The 20,286-nt window shown below is 42.7% G+C and overlaps 1 protein-coding gene, 1 long non-coding RNA gene and 4 other non-coding genes across 7 annotated transcripts; 5 read left to right on the top strand and 1 right to left on the bottom strand.

The window, feature by feature from the left end:
• Positions 1-109: 109 nt before the first annotated feature.
• On the top strand, positions 110-2,452 carry LOC147241028 (uncharacterized). Its single transcript, XR_015111257.1, has 6 exons — positions 110-204; positions 751-813; positions 1,597-1,668; positions 1,846-1,889; positions 2,114-2,173; positions 2,350-2,452. It is a non-coding gene; the product is annotated as an uncharacterized LOC147241028 (long non-coding RNA).
• On the top strand, positions 850-986 carry LOC147241032 (small nucleolar RNA SNORA16B/SNORA16A family). Its single transcript, XR_015111407.1, has one exon. It is a non-coding gene; the product is annotated as a small nucleolar RNA SNORA16B/SNORA16A family (small nucleolar RNA).
• On the top strand, positions 1,704-1,775 carry LOC147241031 (small nucleolar RNA SNORD103/SNORD85). The gene has a single exon (XR_015111393.1). It is a non-coding gene; the product is annotated as a small nucleolar RNA SNORD103/SNORD85 (small nucleolar RNA).
• On the top strand, positions 1,922-2,050 carry LOC147241030 (small nucleolar RNA SNORA44). The gene has a single exon (XR_015111397.1). It is a non-coding gene; the product is annotated as a small nucleolar RNA SNORA44 (small nucleolar RNA).
• LOC147241029 (small nucleolar RNA SNORD99) lies at positions 2,211-2,285 on the top strand. Its single transcript, XR_015111405.1, has one exon. It is a non-coding gene; the product is annotated as a small nucleolar RNA SNORD99 (small nucleolar RNA).
• A 1,813-nt stretch (positions 2,453-4,265) lies between the features above and the next one.
• On the bottom strand, positions 4,266-14,213 carry ctps1a (CTP synthase 1a). Of its 2 annotated transcripts, none has more exons than XM_086193869.1 (19): positions 14,007-14,213; positions 12,564-12,772; positions 12,296-12,466; positions 12,121-12,221; positions 11,910-12,026; positions 11,522-11,605; positions 9,891-9,971; positions 9,655-9,806; positions 9,430-9,562; positions 9,204-9,292; positions 9,023-9,117; positions 8,849-8,911; positions 6,520-6,563; positions 6,341-6,437; positions 6,211-6,266; positions 5,594-5,690; positions 5,345-5,489; positions 4,475-4,567; positions 4,266-4,374 (listed from the first exon to the last, which is right to left on the bottom strand). In XM_086193869.1, exons 2-18 carry the CDS (start codon positions 12,730-12,732, stop codon positions 4,483-4,485), a joined length of 1,779 nt encoding a protein of 592 aa, XP_086049995.1. In that variant the 5' UTR covers positions 12,733-12,772; positions 14,007-14,213; the 3' UTR covers positions 4,266-4,374; positions 4,475-4,482. The 2 variants fall into 2 exon arrangements, with proteins under 2 accessions (XP_086049995.1, XP_086049996.1); XM_086193870.1 differs by lacking the exon at positions 14,007-14,213 and adding an exon at positions 13,425-13,574.
• Positions 14,214-20,286: the final 6,073 nt, after the last annotated feature.

Genomic DNA, 20,286 nt, shown 5'->3' with positions numbered 1-20,286 from the left:
TTCTTTGCATGTATATGCCTGAGGTATCAAAATGTATCAGACGTTATGGTCTAGGCGTATTGCATTTTGAAATACATGTCCCATCATGCAAGAGGACGTGGGCAGTTGCTCTGCGCCTGCGTATATAAACGCGCAGGACGTGACAATCTGCCTCTTTGCCTTCCAGCCTGTCCAGCGGACGAAGCTGCGCTAACAAGGACTATGGTAAGGCCTCACAGCACGTGGTTACGTTTTCAAATTTATACACACACACACACACACATATATTTATGGTGTGTGTTTCTTAGTCTCACGGATAACAGAAGACTGGACTGAGCATAATGTGGGTTAATCGAGGCTAACGGAAGCTACGCTAGCACGTAAGCTAGCAGATGTGAGCAAATGCAGCTACCAAGATAGTCAGTCGGATCAGATTTTAATGGGCAATCGTGTTATGCTACAAGTTATAAAACTACCAACAGTACACAATCCTGCTCGCTGTAGAACTTTTGCTTGATGGGATTTATATTGCGGCCTTTAGCTCTATGCTAACAGGGTGCATATTAACCACGTGGCAAAGTCAACCCATTCATCGGTTGGTTATTTATGTAACGCAGCTTAAAGAACGATGGAGACGATGCTTTGTCCCAGTTGTCGTTTTGGAACGGATCCAATCACCTTGTATTTCCTCGTGTCAAATTGAACGTGCGAAACAGGACACGGACACAGAGCAATATTAAGAGCAGTCACTGACTACTCGTCTTTTTTTAGGAACGGTCAGCAGTCGACGGTGCAGCCCTCCCTCCTCACCATGGACATCCGTGTAGAATACAGGCAAGTACTGGACAGTGTTCCAAACTTCTGTCATGAGCAGGCTCCGATCGAAGCCGTTCATGCTCTCATGTAGTAGTGAACGGTCAAAAGGAAGCCAAGATGAACACTTTCACCGACGGTCGCTGTTCAGTTAAAAAATAACTGCTCCAGCAACATATAGGGGAAGGACATTTTTAAATTTAAAATGTTAAGTAGTCATCAAGCCTGCAATTGTGATTCTTATTCAAAGAAGTGGTGTGCCAGCGCTCAGGGCATGGACGCTGCATTGATCATGTTTCAAAGGTGCAGCGTTAATTACGGTCTACATTTGTGCGCATGTGAATAATCAAACTGAACATGAATGCATATGGGGACTAATGTCTTGACTGAATCTTGGCATCTTATTGCAAAGTGAACTGGTTTTGGATGGGCTGGTCATTTTAAATGACTTCCCTTCTGTGTTCAAATGGGAGATTACCAGCCTTGCACTGTAAAAAGCTTGCCAGAGGGTTCCATAAATTTAGTGTTTCACAGTCAGGGGAGCAGAACTGAAGTCATTCCACTGCAAGAATGAAGTGATGATTCTACTGTATGAAACGCTGCAGTACTGCCACTACAGGGACTGATGTTAACTGATGTTAAAAGAATTTCCACTGCAGGCCATATTTCACTGGACTCGCTGCACATTTGCTCTGCGCCTGTCCTCCTCAACACAATTTTCCAAATGAATTTGTCTTAGATCCGTGCATTGTCACAGCTCTCGTATCAACTTTGGCTGACCCCGACTGGGTGATCTTTCTACAGGTATTGGATCATGACTGTGGGGGATGATGACGATGGCACATCAAAACCTGAAATGGGCAACAATGCACAAAGGTATCTACTCGAGTCCAATGGCTTGCATTAACATTCCTGGCTGTGATGACACACTTGCCCTCACTGAGATCATGTTTGACTGAGACATTTTAATTTGCTGAGCCACATCATCGTCCCAAATGATTTTTGGAGGAAGTGACGAGAGATTTACAGAAGCTTCACTATGCTTTCCTTCAGGAGAAACTTGTGGCGAGTGGAAAAGTGACCAGATGACTGTCCTGGTAAGTTCTCCTCATGACTTTAGCTCATGTTTAAGCATGCTATCCTAAGGACTTGGGCTTGATGTTGACCCGAGTTCTCCAAATGCATGCAAGAAAATGGGGTGGTCTTTGACTGTTGTGGAACTTGATGCCACCAGCAGCCACTCAACTGCCCTACAGTTTGACATTTCAGCCAATTTTCATGCTCTGAGATGTGAGTGCTGAAACTTTTCTTTCTTTTCAAGCTACAGTGTGATTGGATCCTTCAGTCTGGTTGGACTGCTTGTGAGGGCCTGAGCCAGAAGGTACGTAAATACACTCTAAAGATCGTGTATTGAAGTTTCTGATCCATGATGACCACTTGAATAAATTGTGGACTGTTGGATGAAGTTTGCGGATATGGGACTGAGGTCAGCCCTAGAGTAATGTTTCATGAAGATGCCCTTGGCTTTTATCAATTTACTATGTATTCTCTCTGTAGGTCAAGGGAATTTTACCAAAGCAGTTGGAACCTGCCAATGGAGTTCATCAACTTTGTCAAGTGCTACTCTTCCCAAGTTGTGAATCTTGATGTAATAAAGATGTGATGAAACTAGAAGTGTTGTTTTTTTTTTATACATTATCCCAGTCTTGAGGGAAGGCTCTGGCCCAATATGTACCTCTTAAGATGTCTGGAGCTATGCTTCTGTGGGAGTTGACTGAAATTTCAAGGCAGGAGAACGTAATGATGGCGCTGCAGGTGACTTGATAGTCAGGTAAATTCTTGAGCATAAAACAAGCTGCCTGACACGCCATGTTTTACAGTGACGCACGCTTCACTGGCAAGCCTTGGGTGATGTGGTTGCTGATCACAGTTGGGCCTTCAGCTAGTTCACCTGTGAATATACAAAATTTAACAGGGATTTGAGGCTTTTGTCAAACACATTTGAAAACTGGTAGTTTGAATTCCCTTTTTTTTTTTTTAAACTCTGGCACAATTTGAATCAAATACTCAGACCTTTTAACGTCCTTCTGCTTGTGGGTGCAGTTAAACGTACTAAAACGGAACAATTCAAGGCCTTCCATTAGTACACAGTGAGCAGGGACGCACCATCAAAGCAACTGTTTCCATAACCTGAAAAGCCTTGAGTAGAATGCTGGAGGCATCTGAAAAGCAATTTACACCAGCATTTGTCACAGCCAAATGTCAAATTTAACTTAAGCGCTGTGAAGCGATCTGGACACATCTGAAAGCTATGCGTGTTTACTAGAGTAGTGCCTTTGCTACGACAGTGGGCCAACATTACCAGGGCTGACTTCCTGATGTCAGTGAATGAGGTTAAACAAAACAAACTACGATCTTTCACATTTCTAATGGATTGCGCTTGCTAAGTGCATTTCAGCTTGCAACACTGTTTAAATGTTACAGAACTTCTCTTCCACAAGGCCATACCTGTCAAGTTTTGGATTTGAAAATAAGGGAAATTTTCTGGTGATCGCTGCAAGCCATCCCACCACCCCAATTAAGCTCCAGTGTCCCTTACATCTGAGACAGGTGTACAAGATGTCTAAAAACAACTTGTCAACCGCTTACTAACTAAAATTAGGTGATCAGAATAGGCCTACCTTTGTTGACACTGAAATGCTGTGAAAATTCCTACATTAAAATATCCAGGAACATCTCAGCTACACACTTGTTGAAGTCATCGCAGAAAGTAAAAGCAACGTTGTTTTTGGCACACAGCATTGCCATTTTAACCTCCGCATTTGTGACCTGGTCTGCCTCCGCGGTATTTCTAGTCAGAAATACTGACATCGCCTGGGCATGATTCCGTGCCTCGAGCCCGCGCTTGTGCTTGGCGGATTTCTCATGCTGGCTGACATCATTCCTTCCTCCGTGGGAGACACTAAAGTCGCTATTACAAATCCTACAGAAAGCGTGGCTATCCCCCTTTCTGCTCCTCGTTAGAAAGGGAAATTCAGAGTTCCATTTATCGAGGTATTTACAGGAACACTTAAGTTTTTTTTGGCAGGAATGCCTTCGGTGTCACGTCCGTGATCCATCTCTCTTTTGTTTGCCGCCGTCGGCACTAACCTCGCAACAACTGCCGCCCAGACTACTGCAGGTGGCAATTCTCGCGAGGCTAGTGACAGAGTTCAGCAGAGGATTTTTTTTTTTTCATTGTAATACGGGAGATTTACGGGAGAATACTAAAACGGGAGGAGGGCGGGAAAGAGGGGTAAAATACGGGAGTTTCCCAGCCAAAACGGGAGACTTGACAGCTATGCACAAGGCTCTCTCTCCCTACCAGTTCGCACCCTACTGGAACAATCCCGCCTCATGGAAACACATTGATTTCTCCTCAACGATTGATGGAAAGTAAAGACTGGTTAGAGCTGAAAGGTGCAAGCAAGGAGGACACAGATGCACATTGTCCATGACCTGAAAGTATTTACTAAAATGGACAGCCAAAACACAACTGCTGCATATTGGTACAGTCTGGTCCAGTTCCACCATTTTCAAACACTGCAAAGGGAAAAAAAAGAAGAGGGAATAAACTCATTGGGTCACAGACAGTAAAATATGCTGCCTGCTCTCTTTATTGTTTTAAGTGTATATTTCATACCTTGGAAGTCATTCATTTAAAATTGAAGGTAATTTCAACTCTGTTATCTCAGAGTCTGGGGTACTACTGCCACTCCGATCGCTGTATGTGTCCCTGTGACAGAAATAACAGTCTCGAAAGTCATCCACATGACATGTCAAATGGTCTTCTACACTGATGGGATGTTGGATTTTTAGCCATTATTATTGTGATTGTTACATCTTCCTTTATTTTTCTACTCAATGTGTAGGAGCAACAAATAAAGAATATCAATTTTCCTGGGCTATCGGTGACATTACTGGAGCACGCAGCACACATGACTCTGAAAACAATTACTGTCAGACTGGTGCATGAATGAGTCCTAAAACCTACAAATAAATTAGCATTGTTGATCGTGCTGTTCCCTTGTTCCCAACTCAGTTTTTGGTTCATGCATGAAACAGGGTCTGTGGTGAACATGAGCTCTATATCCGTAAATACCACACAAGTGAGTTTCGAAGCATTGTGTGTCTTAAAAATGGTGGATGCTGACAAGTAGCTAAAAAAAGACCACAGAGGTTGGCCCAACTTTTCATAGCCTAACATTAGCTTTGTACTTTTAAGGATTACATTTATGCCTCAAAAACAATCCAAGTGTTGTTCATTAGTTAATAATATCTTTCCGAATTTAACATTCGAATCTGAAACTTGTGTTCACCAAAAAGCTGAATTTCTATGATTCTAAAATCCAAGGGCTCAAGGGTCACAGATGCTATCTTCCATCTTTACCAACAAAACCTCATCCCATTACAAAATAGTTATCGTTCTTGGTGTGAAGAACGCTTTAATTTGGTCAAACAAACCAACCCTGCTCCTATACGGGTTGAGAAATGTAATGAGCCGCAAGTTTACCGTGGAGATAGACGGCAGCCTTTCTGTAAGTAGCTCTGGAGCTTCCCTGCAGCAGCTAGCAGCAAACCAAGATAGGGGGGTGATGGCTTGATGGGCCGTGAAGTGAACTCAGGATGGTACTGGACTCCAACAAAATATGGATGATCTGAAATTGCAACTCAACTTCAAAAAAGAATGCAAAGTCTTGTTGTGAAATTGTTCATCTGTAAACGTCTGCACAACAGAAGAGCAACTTCTCATTCCATTTACCCTCAAGCTCTATCACCTCCATCCTTTCTCCCTCAACATCTTGGCCCACAAATCGGAAGCCCTTCTCCTCAAAATGACTTTTTAGCTCGGGATTAACCTGGACAACAAAACATGTAAAGTGTTGTTAAGATAAAGTGGAATCAAACAATGTATTTATGCTGCGAAATTGAGAAGTTAAAGATACCCCCCACCCGTGTACAAAAATACTTTCAAGTACTATTAATGTGCCTGACATTCCGCGTGAAGAAATCAACCATCATGACCATATTCAAATCCTTAAAAAGGCACCAACTCTTCTCCCTCAATAAATATTCAGTATTGTATCGATAAACATAGTTTTCATTTAACGTGTTTAACCGATACAAGATATCTCCTTTAATAGCTTCATTCTCGCTGTTTGTGATCTAAAGGCGACAAAGTTCCAAATTATACACGAGGAAGCGAAATTCTGGACCAGGATCAGCTTCTAAAATATGTGTTATAACCCATATCATGAGCAAAGGACCACCCCTTAAAATTCTAAGTAAGCCATCCGCTGCAAAACTCTACACATTTGTCATTTTTACCAGTGATGCACGAACGTTCAACTGTGGAGGATGAAAAACACGTGAGCGTACCTCAAATCGATGTCGGTGTCTTTCATCCACATACTCCACATCTCCGTAGAGCTTGCCTGGAACGCAAAGCAGCTGTAAGCAACAGGCAAACACATCAGCAGCTGGTTGGAGGTTAATTCGAAGTTCTTACGTAATACACTATTATTGGTCTTGAAAATGGTCCGTCTCTTTCCTAGCCTCATTGTCCCGCCCATCTGCCCAGGGTTGTGCTCTGGCATATCGATCACCTGCGACGGTTAAATGGCAAAATTTCTCATTTGTTAAATTTCCTCTTTGTGTATCTCGTGTCTGTGTTTCTGGACATCTTACCACTGGATGCTTTGACTCCGGGACAAATTCAGTTGAGTTGGCATCTAAAAACAGAACAAAAAGAGGTGCAGTCAGCCACATTATTGTCATTCCAATTAACTGGAATCCCACTTATTGTCTGGGATATTTCTCCCAAAAAACAGTTGCTTATCAAATACTTGCCATTAGATGACTTGAATTGATGATTTTTTTTTTATTTTTTTTTTTTGCCCAGAAAATATTAGCCACATACTTGTTGCTGGAGGCTACTGAGACTACAAAAAGTCCAAAAACACATTATCCAGTCCTTCGCTCGATACTCCACGAACAACTGGTGTGAGCAAAGAACTACCAAACAGTTCTGGTTCTACAGTCTATGGCCGAAGCGTGATGTGCTCATGCATTGATGGGAATTGGCAGGCAGTTGCTTTACCTCAGGTCGACAGAGTCCAAATAGATTTTAGCTCAAATCGAAGTGTTCGTAGAGTATTTAGCATATAACTGGATAAAGAACATTTGGGAGATGTATTTAGCGGTGTTGTGTATAATTTTGTAGTTAATCTTTAGTCTCCAGCAGCATCCAGCAGCAAGTGGTAAAGACGTCACGGAAAAGGGAAGAAAATCTCTTTGTGAATTCAAGACGGCTCAGAAGCGTGAATAATAATCCAATGAGCAGTTATGGATGAATCGTTTGGAGCCAGAAACTCAAGGAAGGGAGTCCTTCAGTGAAATGATGAATACCATTTTAATCAGACATATAGTTTTTGTGTCACTGTGGAGTGGGAAAAAAAAATGAACAAATTAGAAATTTTGCTACCAGTTTAAAGGTTATTTGTCAATTAAAAAGAAATGATTCTATATAGGAGAAATCTGGGGGGGGGGCGGTAAAAAAAAACTGAAAAAAATATTAAAAACTAAATTTTATTCTTAATTAGGCATATCTTTATATTTCTTAAGGGTCAGATTAGTGAAGCTGGATCCTGAGCTGTGCTGCGTGTTGCTACTGTGTTTTGACTGATATTGCAACTGCGATACGATTTGTGACAATGTTGATTGTCTGAATGCTTCCAGTCCTGGCTAACGACTTTGATCCAGTTCAAAACGTGATTGTGTGTCATTTCTCACCCGAACACAGAGAAAACCACAGCTGTAGTTAACCGTGATCATTTTAATCTGAAGCCACACCTTTCTTTGGGACGATGTCAGAAAAAAGTTTAAATATGCTGAAAGTCGAGTTTATGAATCATGGGGACTGAAATGAAGTAACTCAGGAATGCAAAGCCGCATCAACATTCTCCGCTCTGCTGCAGAAGGGTGAGTGAGAGATTTGATCCGCGTCTCCATTGAAAGCCCGCAGAATGAGATCTGTTTACAGTGTTTTGGAGGTACAATCAACCAACACTGGTCGTCTTTCATGCAAAAAAAAAAAAAAAGTCATAATTTTGTGATTCTCAGGAAAGCTCTGATGCTTCTTTTTTCTCTGATTTCTATCTGAATTTGTAGTTTGTTGGCAATTTATCTGTTATGATTGAGTTATGACTCCGAGATGGAGAAGGATTTATGGCTCACCTTCAGACACTGTCAAACAAACATTGGCAGCAAGCTGTCAGACTGTACAAAATCCTTTTTGAGGCATGTTGGATTATTGGATAAACCACCGCAAAAGAGGTCATGCTGTCAGTGGCGTTTGTCTGCAAGCAGAATTATACAAACACTATGAGGCTGATTTTCATTTATTTAGTGGAGGCGTGTAGAATGGGTGAAGGAGGAATCTGAGTAGGATTTGTCACAGTGATTATCACACCACCACCTGGTGACAAAGGGACATTACTTCTTCTTTAACACGTTGATGTATTATCTTATTTAGCTTACTGGATCCAAATCTCAGATGTGGCCACAAACACCTTGAGAACTTAGTGATGGGTTTCTGTGAAGACTGAGTTCCTGCATGAAACAGTGTTACCATTGTGAGGTGGCCCAATTTCATCCACCCATCCCTCCATCCATTTTCTTCCACTTATCCTGTTAAGGGTTGCGGGGGGGGGGGGGGGTGGAGCCTATCCCAGCAGCTTTTGGGCGAGAGGCGGGGTTCACCCTGGACAGGTCGCCAGTCCATCACAGGGCCAACACATACAGACAGACAACCATTCACACTCACAGTCACACCTACGGTCAATTTAAGCCTGGTTTATGCTTCGACACAGACCCCTACGCAGACCCTACGCCGTAGCCTGACGTGCACCTCCAAAAAATCCTGACTATGCGTTGTGTCGACGCGTCGTGACGTGAACGTCAAGGACTGTGATTGGTCCGCTCAGATGAGGTCGCCGAATGCATGATTCGAAATTACCTTTCCAGCCCAGCGCATTCCTGGCAAATTCACAGACAGCTAACTGCATTCCAAGACACACACCTGGAGGAACACATCCAGCGTTACTGATGCCACCATTCATTTCAATGTGATGCTGCAAATATAGTCAAGTCACACTGTGTGACCACGGTCAACATGACAGTTCGACTGTACCTAGGAAAGGTTTTTTCTGTTTCCTCGCCCAGCTGATGGCATGAATCTTTCCTTCAGTTCCTCTGACACCAAAACCTCCTGGAACCAGAATGCCACTGAGAACAGAGGAAACCTTGTTTGTACAAGCAGTCCAGACTGGATTTCCAAACCGTTAAACTCTTCAAACTAGTGTAGAACTCACTCAGCACTGCAGAGTTTCTGCCAGGCTTCATGGTATTTCACTGGTTCTTCCTGCAGTGTGTTTGGCTCCAAGTTTGCAGAATCAATATACTAAAGAACGGAGGAACAAAGGTTGATAACAGAGGTGTCACAATTCTTGTTCAATTTTTACATTTAATAACACTAGGTGTCAGCTGATATTTTAATTTCAGGGCCGGGGATCCATGTTAGCTCTGCTATGTACATACCTTAACCTCCAATTTGTGGCAAATAGCCAGGGCTGAATGCTCCAAAGCCTTGATAACTGAAGCGTAAGAGTCTGAGAACTTGGTGTACTTCCCCACCAGAGCTATAGAGCAATGCTCCAGCATCCTGTCTGACCTGTGAAGACAGTGTGCACTGAAGCAAAACCTTCTCTGGATTTCACCTGGTTTACCTTCTGGACCAAGTTCATTCATTGTTGATCTACTGACCGGTCAGACATCTCCTTCCATTTAGTAAGCATGTTCCTGGGTCGGGTCTGTATGGGCATATTTAGTCGCCGGCTCAGGTAGCCCACCACACCCTGATCCTCCAGCAGTAAAGGCACTCTATAGATGGATGAAACATCGTGCACGCAGATAACCTGGGACAAGACAGGTGAACAAAGGTGGAGCTGCTGCATCCTCAAAATGACACAACACAAGGGATCAGGGTTAGCGGTATTTACCTGCTCTGGTTCAACATGGCAGAACATTGAGATCTTTTCTTTCACAGAGTTCTCCAGAGCGGTGGAACAGCGGCACATGATCTGTCACCAAGAGATGGTGGAACTGGTTTAAGGCTGAATCACGACAGTGATTCAACACAGCAAACACAAACAGAAGTTGGAGTAATTTTTTTTTCAGATTAAGAAATTGTGTCTAAAAATTGATGTCTAAGTTCGGAGCTCCTTTAGCAACATATAGCCGACGATACCTGAATTCATATGATGAGAATCTATTCACCACTATCAACAAAACAAAATAGGATGGTATAATAGGACATTAGTGAACCATACAGCTCAACCATCAAGTGTAGCAAGGTGACAAGCTCCTCTACAGTGAGGGATGTGACGACATTGGTCATATTCTCGGGTTTTTTTGCGATCCACCATGCCAGGGGAATTACTGATGCTTCAGCAGGCTTAAGAAAAAAAAAAAATACACCTTGTATGTTTTATATGTAAATACTAATTACTCTATTACCAAAACCCCGAAAAGTAATAAAATCATAGCTTATCGATCCTGCTTGTGGGTCCTCTAATGCATGGATAAGTAAAGTTGACAGGAAAGCAGTGACAAAAACAAGCAGGGAGACAAGAGAGGCTAACGTAACATGAGTAGGAACAGCACAGGGAAGAGTAAGTAGTGTAAATATACTTAAAGTGCAATGAGAGAGTGATGTTACTTTACCTACCAACAGAACAAGCAAACAACAGAAACCACTGCACCACCGTGCTGCCCTCTGGCAATAATATTATTGTTGCTTTTGCCTTCAAGTTAGCCTGAACCTTCTCGCTGTGAGGCGACAGTGCTAACCACCTAGCAATAATGTCATTGTTGCTTTTATTTTGAGGGCAGGATGACAGCGCCAGAAATCATTTTGTGTTTCGGACAACTGATTGAGGATCATTAACTAACAAGACAGATAACACACACACACACACACACACACACACAAAAAAATAGTTTTCTTATCAGAGTGAACAATCAAGGAATCCATTAATGTGCCCAAACCGAATTGGAGGATGATAAAAGATGGACAGTATCTTTTTTATCAAAAAATTGATAAAAAGCTCTCTGTGCAGGATTTGGACATCTTTGCGTCTGGTGACTCCTTGTGGTTGAACAGAAAAAGGCACAGTGCTGCTTGTGCTGAAAGCAAGACACAAACTGTGACAATTTTTCACCATGATCACTTAATTTTTACACAGACAAAATCTATGAGTAAGCTGAATTCTACAAATGAAAGCCAGGGTTCCTCTTTCAAACATATAATATATAATAATATAGTATCTTTGTTTTCTTGATTTATTGTAGAAAAAGGGGATTTTTCTGCTTCAAGGATCATTATTAACCTACTGAGCATTGTTTCAATGCCACAGCGTAACAACACATTGTCTTGGACTCATGATTCTCTTCACGTCCACAGCGAAGAAGATTGTTCTACACCACTCAAAATGCTAATAATTCCCTTTCATGCTAGTACAGAACTTTGACGAACACAATAATGGTGCTTTCATCACTCACACAGATGTAAATTTTGAAGGAGAAAGCAGTAAACCCTGGGAAGGACCACAGTGTAATGCACAACACTCACCAGATCAGGGGACAGGCCCAGACCCCTGAGCTCTCGGACACTGTTTTGTGTTGGTTTCGTCTTCTGCTCTCCGGTAGCGCTGGGCTGGATGGAGAAATCATGTACATTCAACTGACTCATTTAATTATCTCTTTTACAAAAGCAAATCTTGGGTCACATGAGCTTTCAGGACAAATTCTACTTCTCTACTTAAAATGTGTTCTGAGTCCAACTCCCGACATGCGTTTTAAGGCTCTTTCTGTCCTCATGCGCTTAACTGTTGGATTTGAAAGGGAAAGTAGGAAGACAAATGTCCATATTTTATGGTTTGGGCATATATGTGGGCTAATAAGTACTACAGAACTTAGGAGTAGGTATTAATAGTTGACAGGACATGTTATTGGCTCACCTGTGGTATCAGACTGACGTGGATGTTACAAAAGTTCTCCCTCTTCACCTTAAACTGGAACTGCCGAAAGGCCTCGATGAAAGGCATACTCTCTATGTCTCCAACAGTACCCCCTAACTGCAAACATACAAATTCACACATAAGAAAGCAACGATGTCCAATATTTGGGAGTCATAACACACCGTCTGATCCAGGCTAATAGCTGACTCACCTCTATCACACAGACTTGAGGTTCCACATCATCGTCATCTACAGGTACTCTGGCCTGTTTTACTACCCATTCCTGGATGGCGTCGGTGATGTGTGGCACCACTGACAGACAAGAACAGGTCATTATAGATCTGAAATTAAACACTCTCCACATAACTAAAAAAGTTGTTGTTTACCCTGCACTGTCTTGCCCAGGTAGTCTCCCCTCCTCTCTTTGTTGATGACGGATTGATAGATCTTGCCGGTGGTTAGGTTGTTGTCTCTGGTCAACCGGATATCAAGGAAGCGCTCGTAGTTCCCCAGGTCCAAGTCCACCTCACCACCATCATCAAGCACAAACACCTCACCTGGAAAGAGCAGCCGCGTAAATCGTAACACATAAATGACATGAGGTTATTTCTTTACAAATGTGTCTTGTCATGTTTGACCACTCCACTGGCGTACCATGCTCATAGGGTGAAAACGTGCCAGCATCTATATTGATGTAGGGATCCACCTTGATGGCAGTCACATGTAAACCGCAGGACTTCAGGATTGTGCCCACACTGCTTGCAATGATGCCTTTGCCGATGCCCGAGATGACTCCCCCAGTGACAAGGATGTACTTCATCATTGTGCTCTGCTACCAGGAGTCAGATCGAATAATCTGAAATCTGTTAATTCATGGATAACATCAGCACATCCACAACAAAGTACCACAGAAATTAACATCTGACCAAGTTTCAAGATCCATGGGGGGGGGGGGGGGGGGTCTATAGTAACCTGTCAGAACTAGCAGCTGCATCTTGCTAATGTGGGTCGTGTTAGTACAACTGAACCGCCCTAACTGCATCTGCTGCAAAGGGCAGCAAATTTCAAGTGAAAACTTTAAAAAAAAAAAAAAAAAAAAAAAGTCCAGGACAACAAGAACACTGTTGAATTTTAATGATACTCGGCAACCTAAACACACGGATTCTTCGCCCAACAAAAGTAGGGAGTTCCAAAATTTCACCAACTGTTTTAGGAGTTAATCTGATTTTCCTCTCCGATATCGTTCAATCACATAGAAAATCAGACTTACTCCTAAAAGTTTTAGGAACAGCCATGTACCCGTGCCCACAGGCTGATTAACTCATCTAATTAACTCGGCTAAATCAACATAACCATACGTCCTCTGAGTGAGAATTCCAGAACATCTTGTTTTGCTCATTTTGGAAAATGTCCTGCTGCCAAACAACCATATCATAGCAACGTGAATGACTACGAATAAAAAAACAAAACAAAAAAAACTGCATTTGTATAATCGCCTACTCCACATTAGTTTACCATCACAACGATGCCGGCGCGTGCGGGGAATTCGGTGACTTGGAGGACCAATTTGGCGGCAGTCGATTCAGACTACACTTGAAAAACAAAGGCAAACGCGACTGCAGTGTGCACCGGAAGCACGCGGTATCGTGGGGGACACCGGGAATGATTCACCTCATCGGTCAGACAAGTCTCTTGCCCAAACGCTTACGACGGTTCAACGCGCGCAGTGGCCCTCGTCGGGGTGACGTGATGCTAACACGCTCACGTGCGCGAGAGATGCCAGGCATTGAATCCACAACGAAAGCGCCATCATTTTATCGTAGCCCTGAAAATAACAATTAAATGACTCGGAAATATGAAACTCTTCATTTTCAGGGATATGACAGCGCCAAAATAAAAGCTGAAAATAACTTGGCGAACAGCCTTCATAAATGTCCACGTAACGCTCTAGCGAAAGGTGACCTTATTGACAGCAAAATATTTTTTCGGTAAGTTTTAAATTGAAGTCAAACATTTTTTTTTTTAATTTGTTCCACTCGTACATCCAAACAGCGTTTGCTAGCTAGCCAATAGCTTGTGTTCTGTATTTCAACTCACCAAAATAGCCTTCGACCAGATCAGTCTCTCAAAACATTTAAAACAAAGACAAAAGGTCGGACAAGATGGAGTGTGTGACGAGAATTCGGTTCCAACAGACACGTTTCTCTGATGAGCCTCCTTCAAGGCCCCACATCGACTCAGCACGTGTAAAAACAAGACCGTTCAGACCTGCAGGATGTAGTTCATTCACCGACTGCTGTGCTGCTTTCACGAACACCTCGGAAAGCTGACGACACGGAAGTGCTACGTCCGCAACGACAAGCGACTCTAAATTCACCACTTTCTTTCTTTCTTTTTTTGTTCTTGCCTCATTTAATATGTAGTCAACGGTATTGTCCTGTAGATGTTGTTTTGCATAAATCAAGTGAGTGCGTGTGTGACTGTTACACGGAAATCATACAGTCGCCCACATGTCATTTATGAAATATGAAGCTGGAGATTGCGTGTCGCAATAATCACACGAAATACTTTGTCCTCTGGACAATCAATATTTATTGTTACCAGCATTATTGTTGTGGTTGGTGGTGTGTGTGTAAAGCATTGAATCAAGAACATGGTAGCATGGCTAATCTGGCATCTGGGTAATCCCAGTGTTGTTGGTTAAAATGTTGAATCCCCAATTCTTCCTGATGTCTTCACCATCAGTAAAAGACAACTGACTCCAGGTTGTATGAGTCACTCCGTCCACAAAGCTCTCTGATGTTATAACGCACCTCAGCATAGCACCACCGCTACCCAATAGAACCAGTAATACACAGAGAGAAATTCAAAGCTTTGTAAACGTCTAACTCAATCGACCAAACTTTACATTATTTTACAGCACACTTCATATTCATTATTACTGTTCAAAATGCTTCCCAGTTGAAGGACAAGCCATGAAGACCATAAAAACAACAGTAACAAATATATAATTAGCTGGGAATAGACCAAAAATAAATCCACTGCATGCACTAAAAGAAACAATAAATCTTAAACAGTAAGAAAAAACAAATGTGGCAATGAAATGGTGTCAAAAGATGTATCCATCTTTTCCCAGTCGGTACAAGTGCCGCAGAGTTCTGAATCCTTTGTAGTTGATTCAGAACATTTTTGTGTAGCCCGGATAAAGTGGAATTCATGACAGACCTAGTACAGCAAGCAGTCCAGTAGTTACAGTCTAGAAGGATTAGGGTTGCAAAAATATCACAGTACCCCCAATACTGCATTTCACCATGCAGATGTGTCAATTTTAGCTCTTGAAGACGGGACAGACGAGATGCTTTCTATTTTTAGGTCAGTAGGGGGAGCTCAGATTTTATCACTGGAAATACCAGCAGGGTGTACAAGGTCTGAGGTTTAAGAGGAAGGAGAGAGAGAGAGGGAAGTATTCATCCTTGAATATCAAGGCTCTTACAAGCTTGAATGTTTTGTTAAGTGTTACAGTTTGTAATTGCCTTTTATCTGAATTATATGGTCTTCTAAGACTTTGTGGCATTTTTCACATCTTTTGTCCAAGAGTCAGAATATGTCCTGCACATGTAAAAATTATTGTAGTATCTAAAAATATCTATACACACATACACACACACACACACACACACACACACACACACACACACACACACACACACACACACACTGTGTTCAGAGGATGTAACAGTATATTGGCAATAATAACTTAAGTAAAATACAGTGACTGAAATTGGTCCCGCAGCAGAAACTCCAAAGTGACTGGGGACACTGTTTTCCTGGAGGATTACTGTCCAACACACAGTTCCAGTATCTCCCTCTCTGCTCCATAGAATAAATAGCCACAGTCCAAAGTAGTTTGTTTAATGTATTATGCAAAAAAAACACACAAAAAACCCAATGGACCAGTGCAGTGGATCACAGTGTATTGTACACATTGCATTGGACGTCATATTTCACTGAGCACAAAGGGAGGATTGTAGGCTCAATGTAGTTAAACTGGGATTCATTCAGATGAATCACCAACATGACATCCACTTTGTGCTGTTTGGATCATCTATACACAGATTCATCATGCTCACTGTGTGGGTGAGTGCTAGGACAGCAAATTAGAATAACAAAATGATGAAGTTGGTGCCTGAAGGCTGACTCACTCACACAGCTACCTCACTACCTCTGAGTTTCAACTTAGTCTCTGGAACACAGGGCTTGTGTGGGGCTTAATTCGAGTTTTAATTCATTTTTGACCAGAGCTGTGATTGAATTAAACTCCCACAGAAGGGCTGGATTCTATCCTCTGCACAAGCCATTTCCTCCTATTACAGATATAACAGAAGCAGCAGGCAGGCCAGTTTGAAAAGATAACTGTGCCTCATTTCTTTGTGTGAAAACAAACACTAGCACCACAGAAATGGTCAACATGACTTTTGACAGGCATCTTGATATTTTGCATCTGTGCTACAGATGGATTATTATGACAAAGGGTAATTACTGTGCAACAATGATACAAGATTTTTAAGGGGGGGGGGGGTGTGCTCCATTGCAGGTAGGGGTGTTCGTTTTTGCACCTTGTGTGGTTTATGTACGAAGATGATGTGGTGTAGACATGAGAAATATTTGTTGAGTCCAAAGGGGGATTGTGTTTGGTTGATTGTGATGTATATTGTTGTATTAAGGGCAAGGGGTAAACCATTCTGGTTTTTGAGATTTCCCTCGGTAGTGGTTTGCTCCAATTAGACATATCTCAGAGTTGTATTTAAGTGAGCTTCATTTCAGCTACCGGGTGTAAGAGGAGAATTACCAGCCTGGTGTGAGGCTGTGATTCTGCCATGCTGGTCTACAGATCTTTGCATTTTTTTTTTTTTTTTTTGGTGGAAAATAAGAAGTATTTTTTTTCTCGCACCTGAAGCTATGCTGGCTTTTGTGTTCTGACCTCATTGCCTGAATCTGGCTTGCTCTGATCCCTATACTTGGGGAGGCCGCTCAGGTCTGTCACAAACCTGCTTACTGTTCAAGTCTGCATTGTGACTCAAGGACTGTGTCATAGAATCTGAAGAACCTTTACTCTTGTTTTCAGCACGAGCTACACCGATACCTCACGTCTTTGGTCACTGTTGCTTATGACCCATTTTGAATAATTCATTAATTAACAACTCTCAATATCTCATGTCTGCATGCCTTGATTCATTTGCTTCACGTGATTTGAAGATAGGGAGATAAGAAGTACATTTTCTGAAAATGATTTAAATGATATTTATAAACCCCAAAATCCCAGTCCGTACAACACACCTATAAACTGATTCGAGAGAGTTATTTAGTCATGGAATGTGGATATGCTGGGAAAATGTTACGTTGCAGTTCATTTTTTGTTGTAGTTTTCCAAGGTCTACTTTTATTCTTATTTGATTTATACTGTGTCAGTACAGTATGATGTGTCACTATTGCACTATGAAATACTACCAGCGTTCTCGCCTAAAAAATGCACAGCAGTGGAGTTAAATTTTGGGGGGAAAGTGGCACAATGAAATTTAGGCTACTTTTTCCCATTTTTTCACTTACAGGGGCTTTTTCTTAGGTCATGGCCATTTGTTTATCAAAGTAGTTACTGTTGCCACCCAACAATATATTAGTTGCCCAATATAAAGGCCATTATTGGCCAATCACAGGCATACTACAGAAACTGTAGTCCTCTTTGCGCCATCGGGCCACGACCTCCAGTTTGCAGCCGAATGTGAAGCGGCTGGGATGAGATTCAGCACCTCCATGTCTGAGGCCCTGGTCCTCAGCCGGAAAAGGGTGGTTTGCCCACTCCAGGTCAGTGGGGAGGTCCTGCCTCAGGTGGTGAAGTTTAAGTATCTCAGGGTCTTGTTCACGGGTGAGGGTAAGATGGAGCGGGAGATTGACAGGCGGATTGGGGCGGCATCCGCAGTGATGTGGGTGCTAAACCAGTCTGTTGTGGTGAAGAGGGAGCTTAGCCAAAAGGCGAGGCTCTCGATTTACCGGTCAATCTACGTTCCAACCCTCACCTGTGGTCATGAGCTTTGGGTAATGACCGAAAGAACAAGGTCGCGAATACAAGCGGCCGAAATGAGTTTCCTCCACAGGGTGGCTGGGCTCTCCCTCAGAGATAGGGTGAGAAGCTCAGTCATTCGGGAGGGGCTCAGAGTAGAACCGCTGCTCCTCCATGTTGAGAGGAGCCAGTTGAGGTGGTTCGGGCATCTGGTCAGGACGCTTCCTGGACACCTCCCTCAGGAGGTTCCCGGCATGCCCTACCGGGAGGAGGCCTTGAGGCCGACCCAGGACACGCTGGAGGGATTATATCTCTCGGCTGGCCTGGGAACGCCTCGGGATCCTCCCGGAAGAGCTGGTGGAAGTGGCTGGGGAGAGGGCAGTCTGGGCTTCCTTGCTGAGACTGCTGCCCCCGCGACCCGGACCCACTGGATAAAGCGGAGGACGACGACGACGAAGACTACAGAAACTTTTTTTTAAAAAGAAATCCTTACTCTGGCATGTCACAGTGTTGACGACATTTAGCCATTTCATCATAAACAGGGTAATGCTCCTATGGCTAATGTTAGGTGGCAATAATTATATGTAACAAGTAACTCCATAGTTGTAGGATTTTTCTAGAAACACCTATGAAATATGTGGAAAAATACAGCACTCTAACAACTGTTTTATTGGGCCTTTACAATACCATGCAGACAGACAGTAGCGTACAAATCCACTTCATTTCAAAATAGCCACTATATACTGAGAAGCGTGTGAGCAGCGCTAACAAGAATTATTAATTATGTGACATCATTAACCACTTCATGGGCAACACTGTTCTGAGGTGAGTTGGTGAGGACACCTTTGTGTACACTACTGTCAGAGATAGATATTATTTTGCATTAGTTGCAAACAAGCCATTCTGGCAACTAGATCCTGTCATGATCCTGGACAACAGATGTTTCTCATTTTCAGAGATACTTCATAGGAGGGGTCCATCCAAGTCAGGTCCTCCAGTGGCTAATGTGAAGACTCCTCTCTTGCTGCAGTGATGTGGGTGCTAAACCAGTCCGTTGTGCTAAAGAGGGAGCTTTGTCAAAAGGCAAAGCTCTTGATTTACACGTCAATGTAGTTCCAACCCTCACCTATGGTTATGGCTTGGGTAAAAGCGGCTGAAATGAGTTTCTTCCGCTGGGTGACTGGGGTCGGTCATTCAGGAGGGACTCAGAGTAGAGCCGCTGCTCCTCCATGTTGGGAAGAGTCAGATGAGGTGGTTTGGGCATCAGTTGAAGATGCTTCCTGGATGCCTCCCTTGGGAGGTATTCCAGGGATGTCCGACCGGGAGGAGGCCTCAGGGCCGACTCAGGACACGCTGGAGGGATTATTTCCCTCAGCTAGCCTTGGAACACCTCGGGATTCCCCCGGAAGAGCTGGTGGAAGTGGCTGGGGAGAGGACAGTCTGGGCTTCCTTGCTGAGGCTGCTGCCTCTGTGACCCGGACCCAGATAAGTGGAGGATGACGAAGAGAAAGACGTTTCTCTCTTTCTTTAATGAGATTGATGTTAACTCAATTATGCCTTGCTGAGTCAATACTATATGGAAGCATCAAGATACAAACTTCAAGAAAAATATTTACACTTTAACATGAAAAGTGGAAAATATCTATGGCTATTAATATGTGCGTCTTTGTTGCCTACAAATCCTGTTTGACTTTGACTGGTATTGCAGGAGCAGAAAATCAATAATATGCTCTTCTCTTCACTCTCCCTTTTAACTGGGGATGAATTTTAAGCTATTTAACATGTGGGCTTGTATATGATTGAATATTTTGGTTAAATTGAACAACTGTCCAAGTGACATTCTTGGACATGAATGCCAGCAGTAAGCAGTGGTAACTGCAGCTGTCATGATACTAGAAGACGTAACAGCAGCACTTTTTTATACAGAGTAAATCATTATTATATTATTAGTCTAGCGGTAGGGGTAACAGAAACAAAGGTAGCAACAACTCCAGTGGCATCAGTCTTAGTAGCAGTAGTGACGCCGTGATCCTTTTACTTCGGAACTTGGAGGTTGGAACTGGGAGTGATGTTGCCTGCGTTGACAACATTTAAGTTGAAACATAGAAAAAAAAACACTGATAACTCAGCCATTTAGGGTATTACAAGTCAAGTTAGGTCAGGTCAATTTTTTTCTTTGTGTTGCGCCAAATCACAATAAAAATGATCGAATTACACTTTACAAGTTGAGCAGGTCTAGCGCCATACTCCTTCAATCAATTTACACCCTGCAATTTTCCACGAGCAAGCACTTCTTGTGAAAGCAGCAACAAAAACATT

Source organism: Aulostomus chinensis, chromosome 22 (assembly GCF_037954235.1).
Source record: "Aulostomus chinensis isolate RoL2024-O1b breed Wild chromosome 22, RoL_Achi_v1.0, whole genome shotgun sequence".
NCBI lineage: Eukaryota > Metazoa > Chordata > Actinopteri > Syngnathiformes > Aulostomidae > Aulostomus > Aulostomus chinensis.
Note: the sequence above shows the minus strand (reverse complement) of the source record. Positions and strands in the feature narration are given on the sequence as shown.

Excerpts from the sequence above, each read along its gene's own strand:
- ctps1a (XM_086193869.1), bottom strand. The coding sequence starts at position 12,732 with ATGATGAAGTACATCCTTGTCACTGGGGGAGTCATCTCGGGCATCGGC. Across the intron at positions 9,972-11,521 it reads TGGGCCTGTCCCCTGATCTG|ATCATGTGCCGCTGTTCCAC; the intron begins GTGAGTGTTGTG and ends TCTTGGTGACAG. Across the intron at positions 6,438-6,519 it reads CGGAGTCAAAGCATCCAGTG|GTGATCGATATGCCAGAGCA; the intron begins GTAAGATGTCCA and ends TAACCGTCGCAG.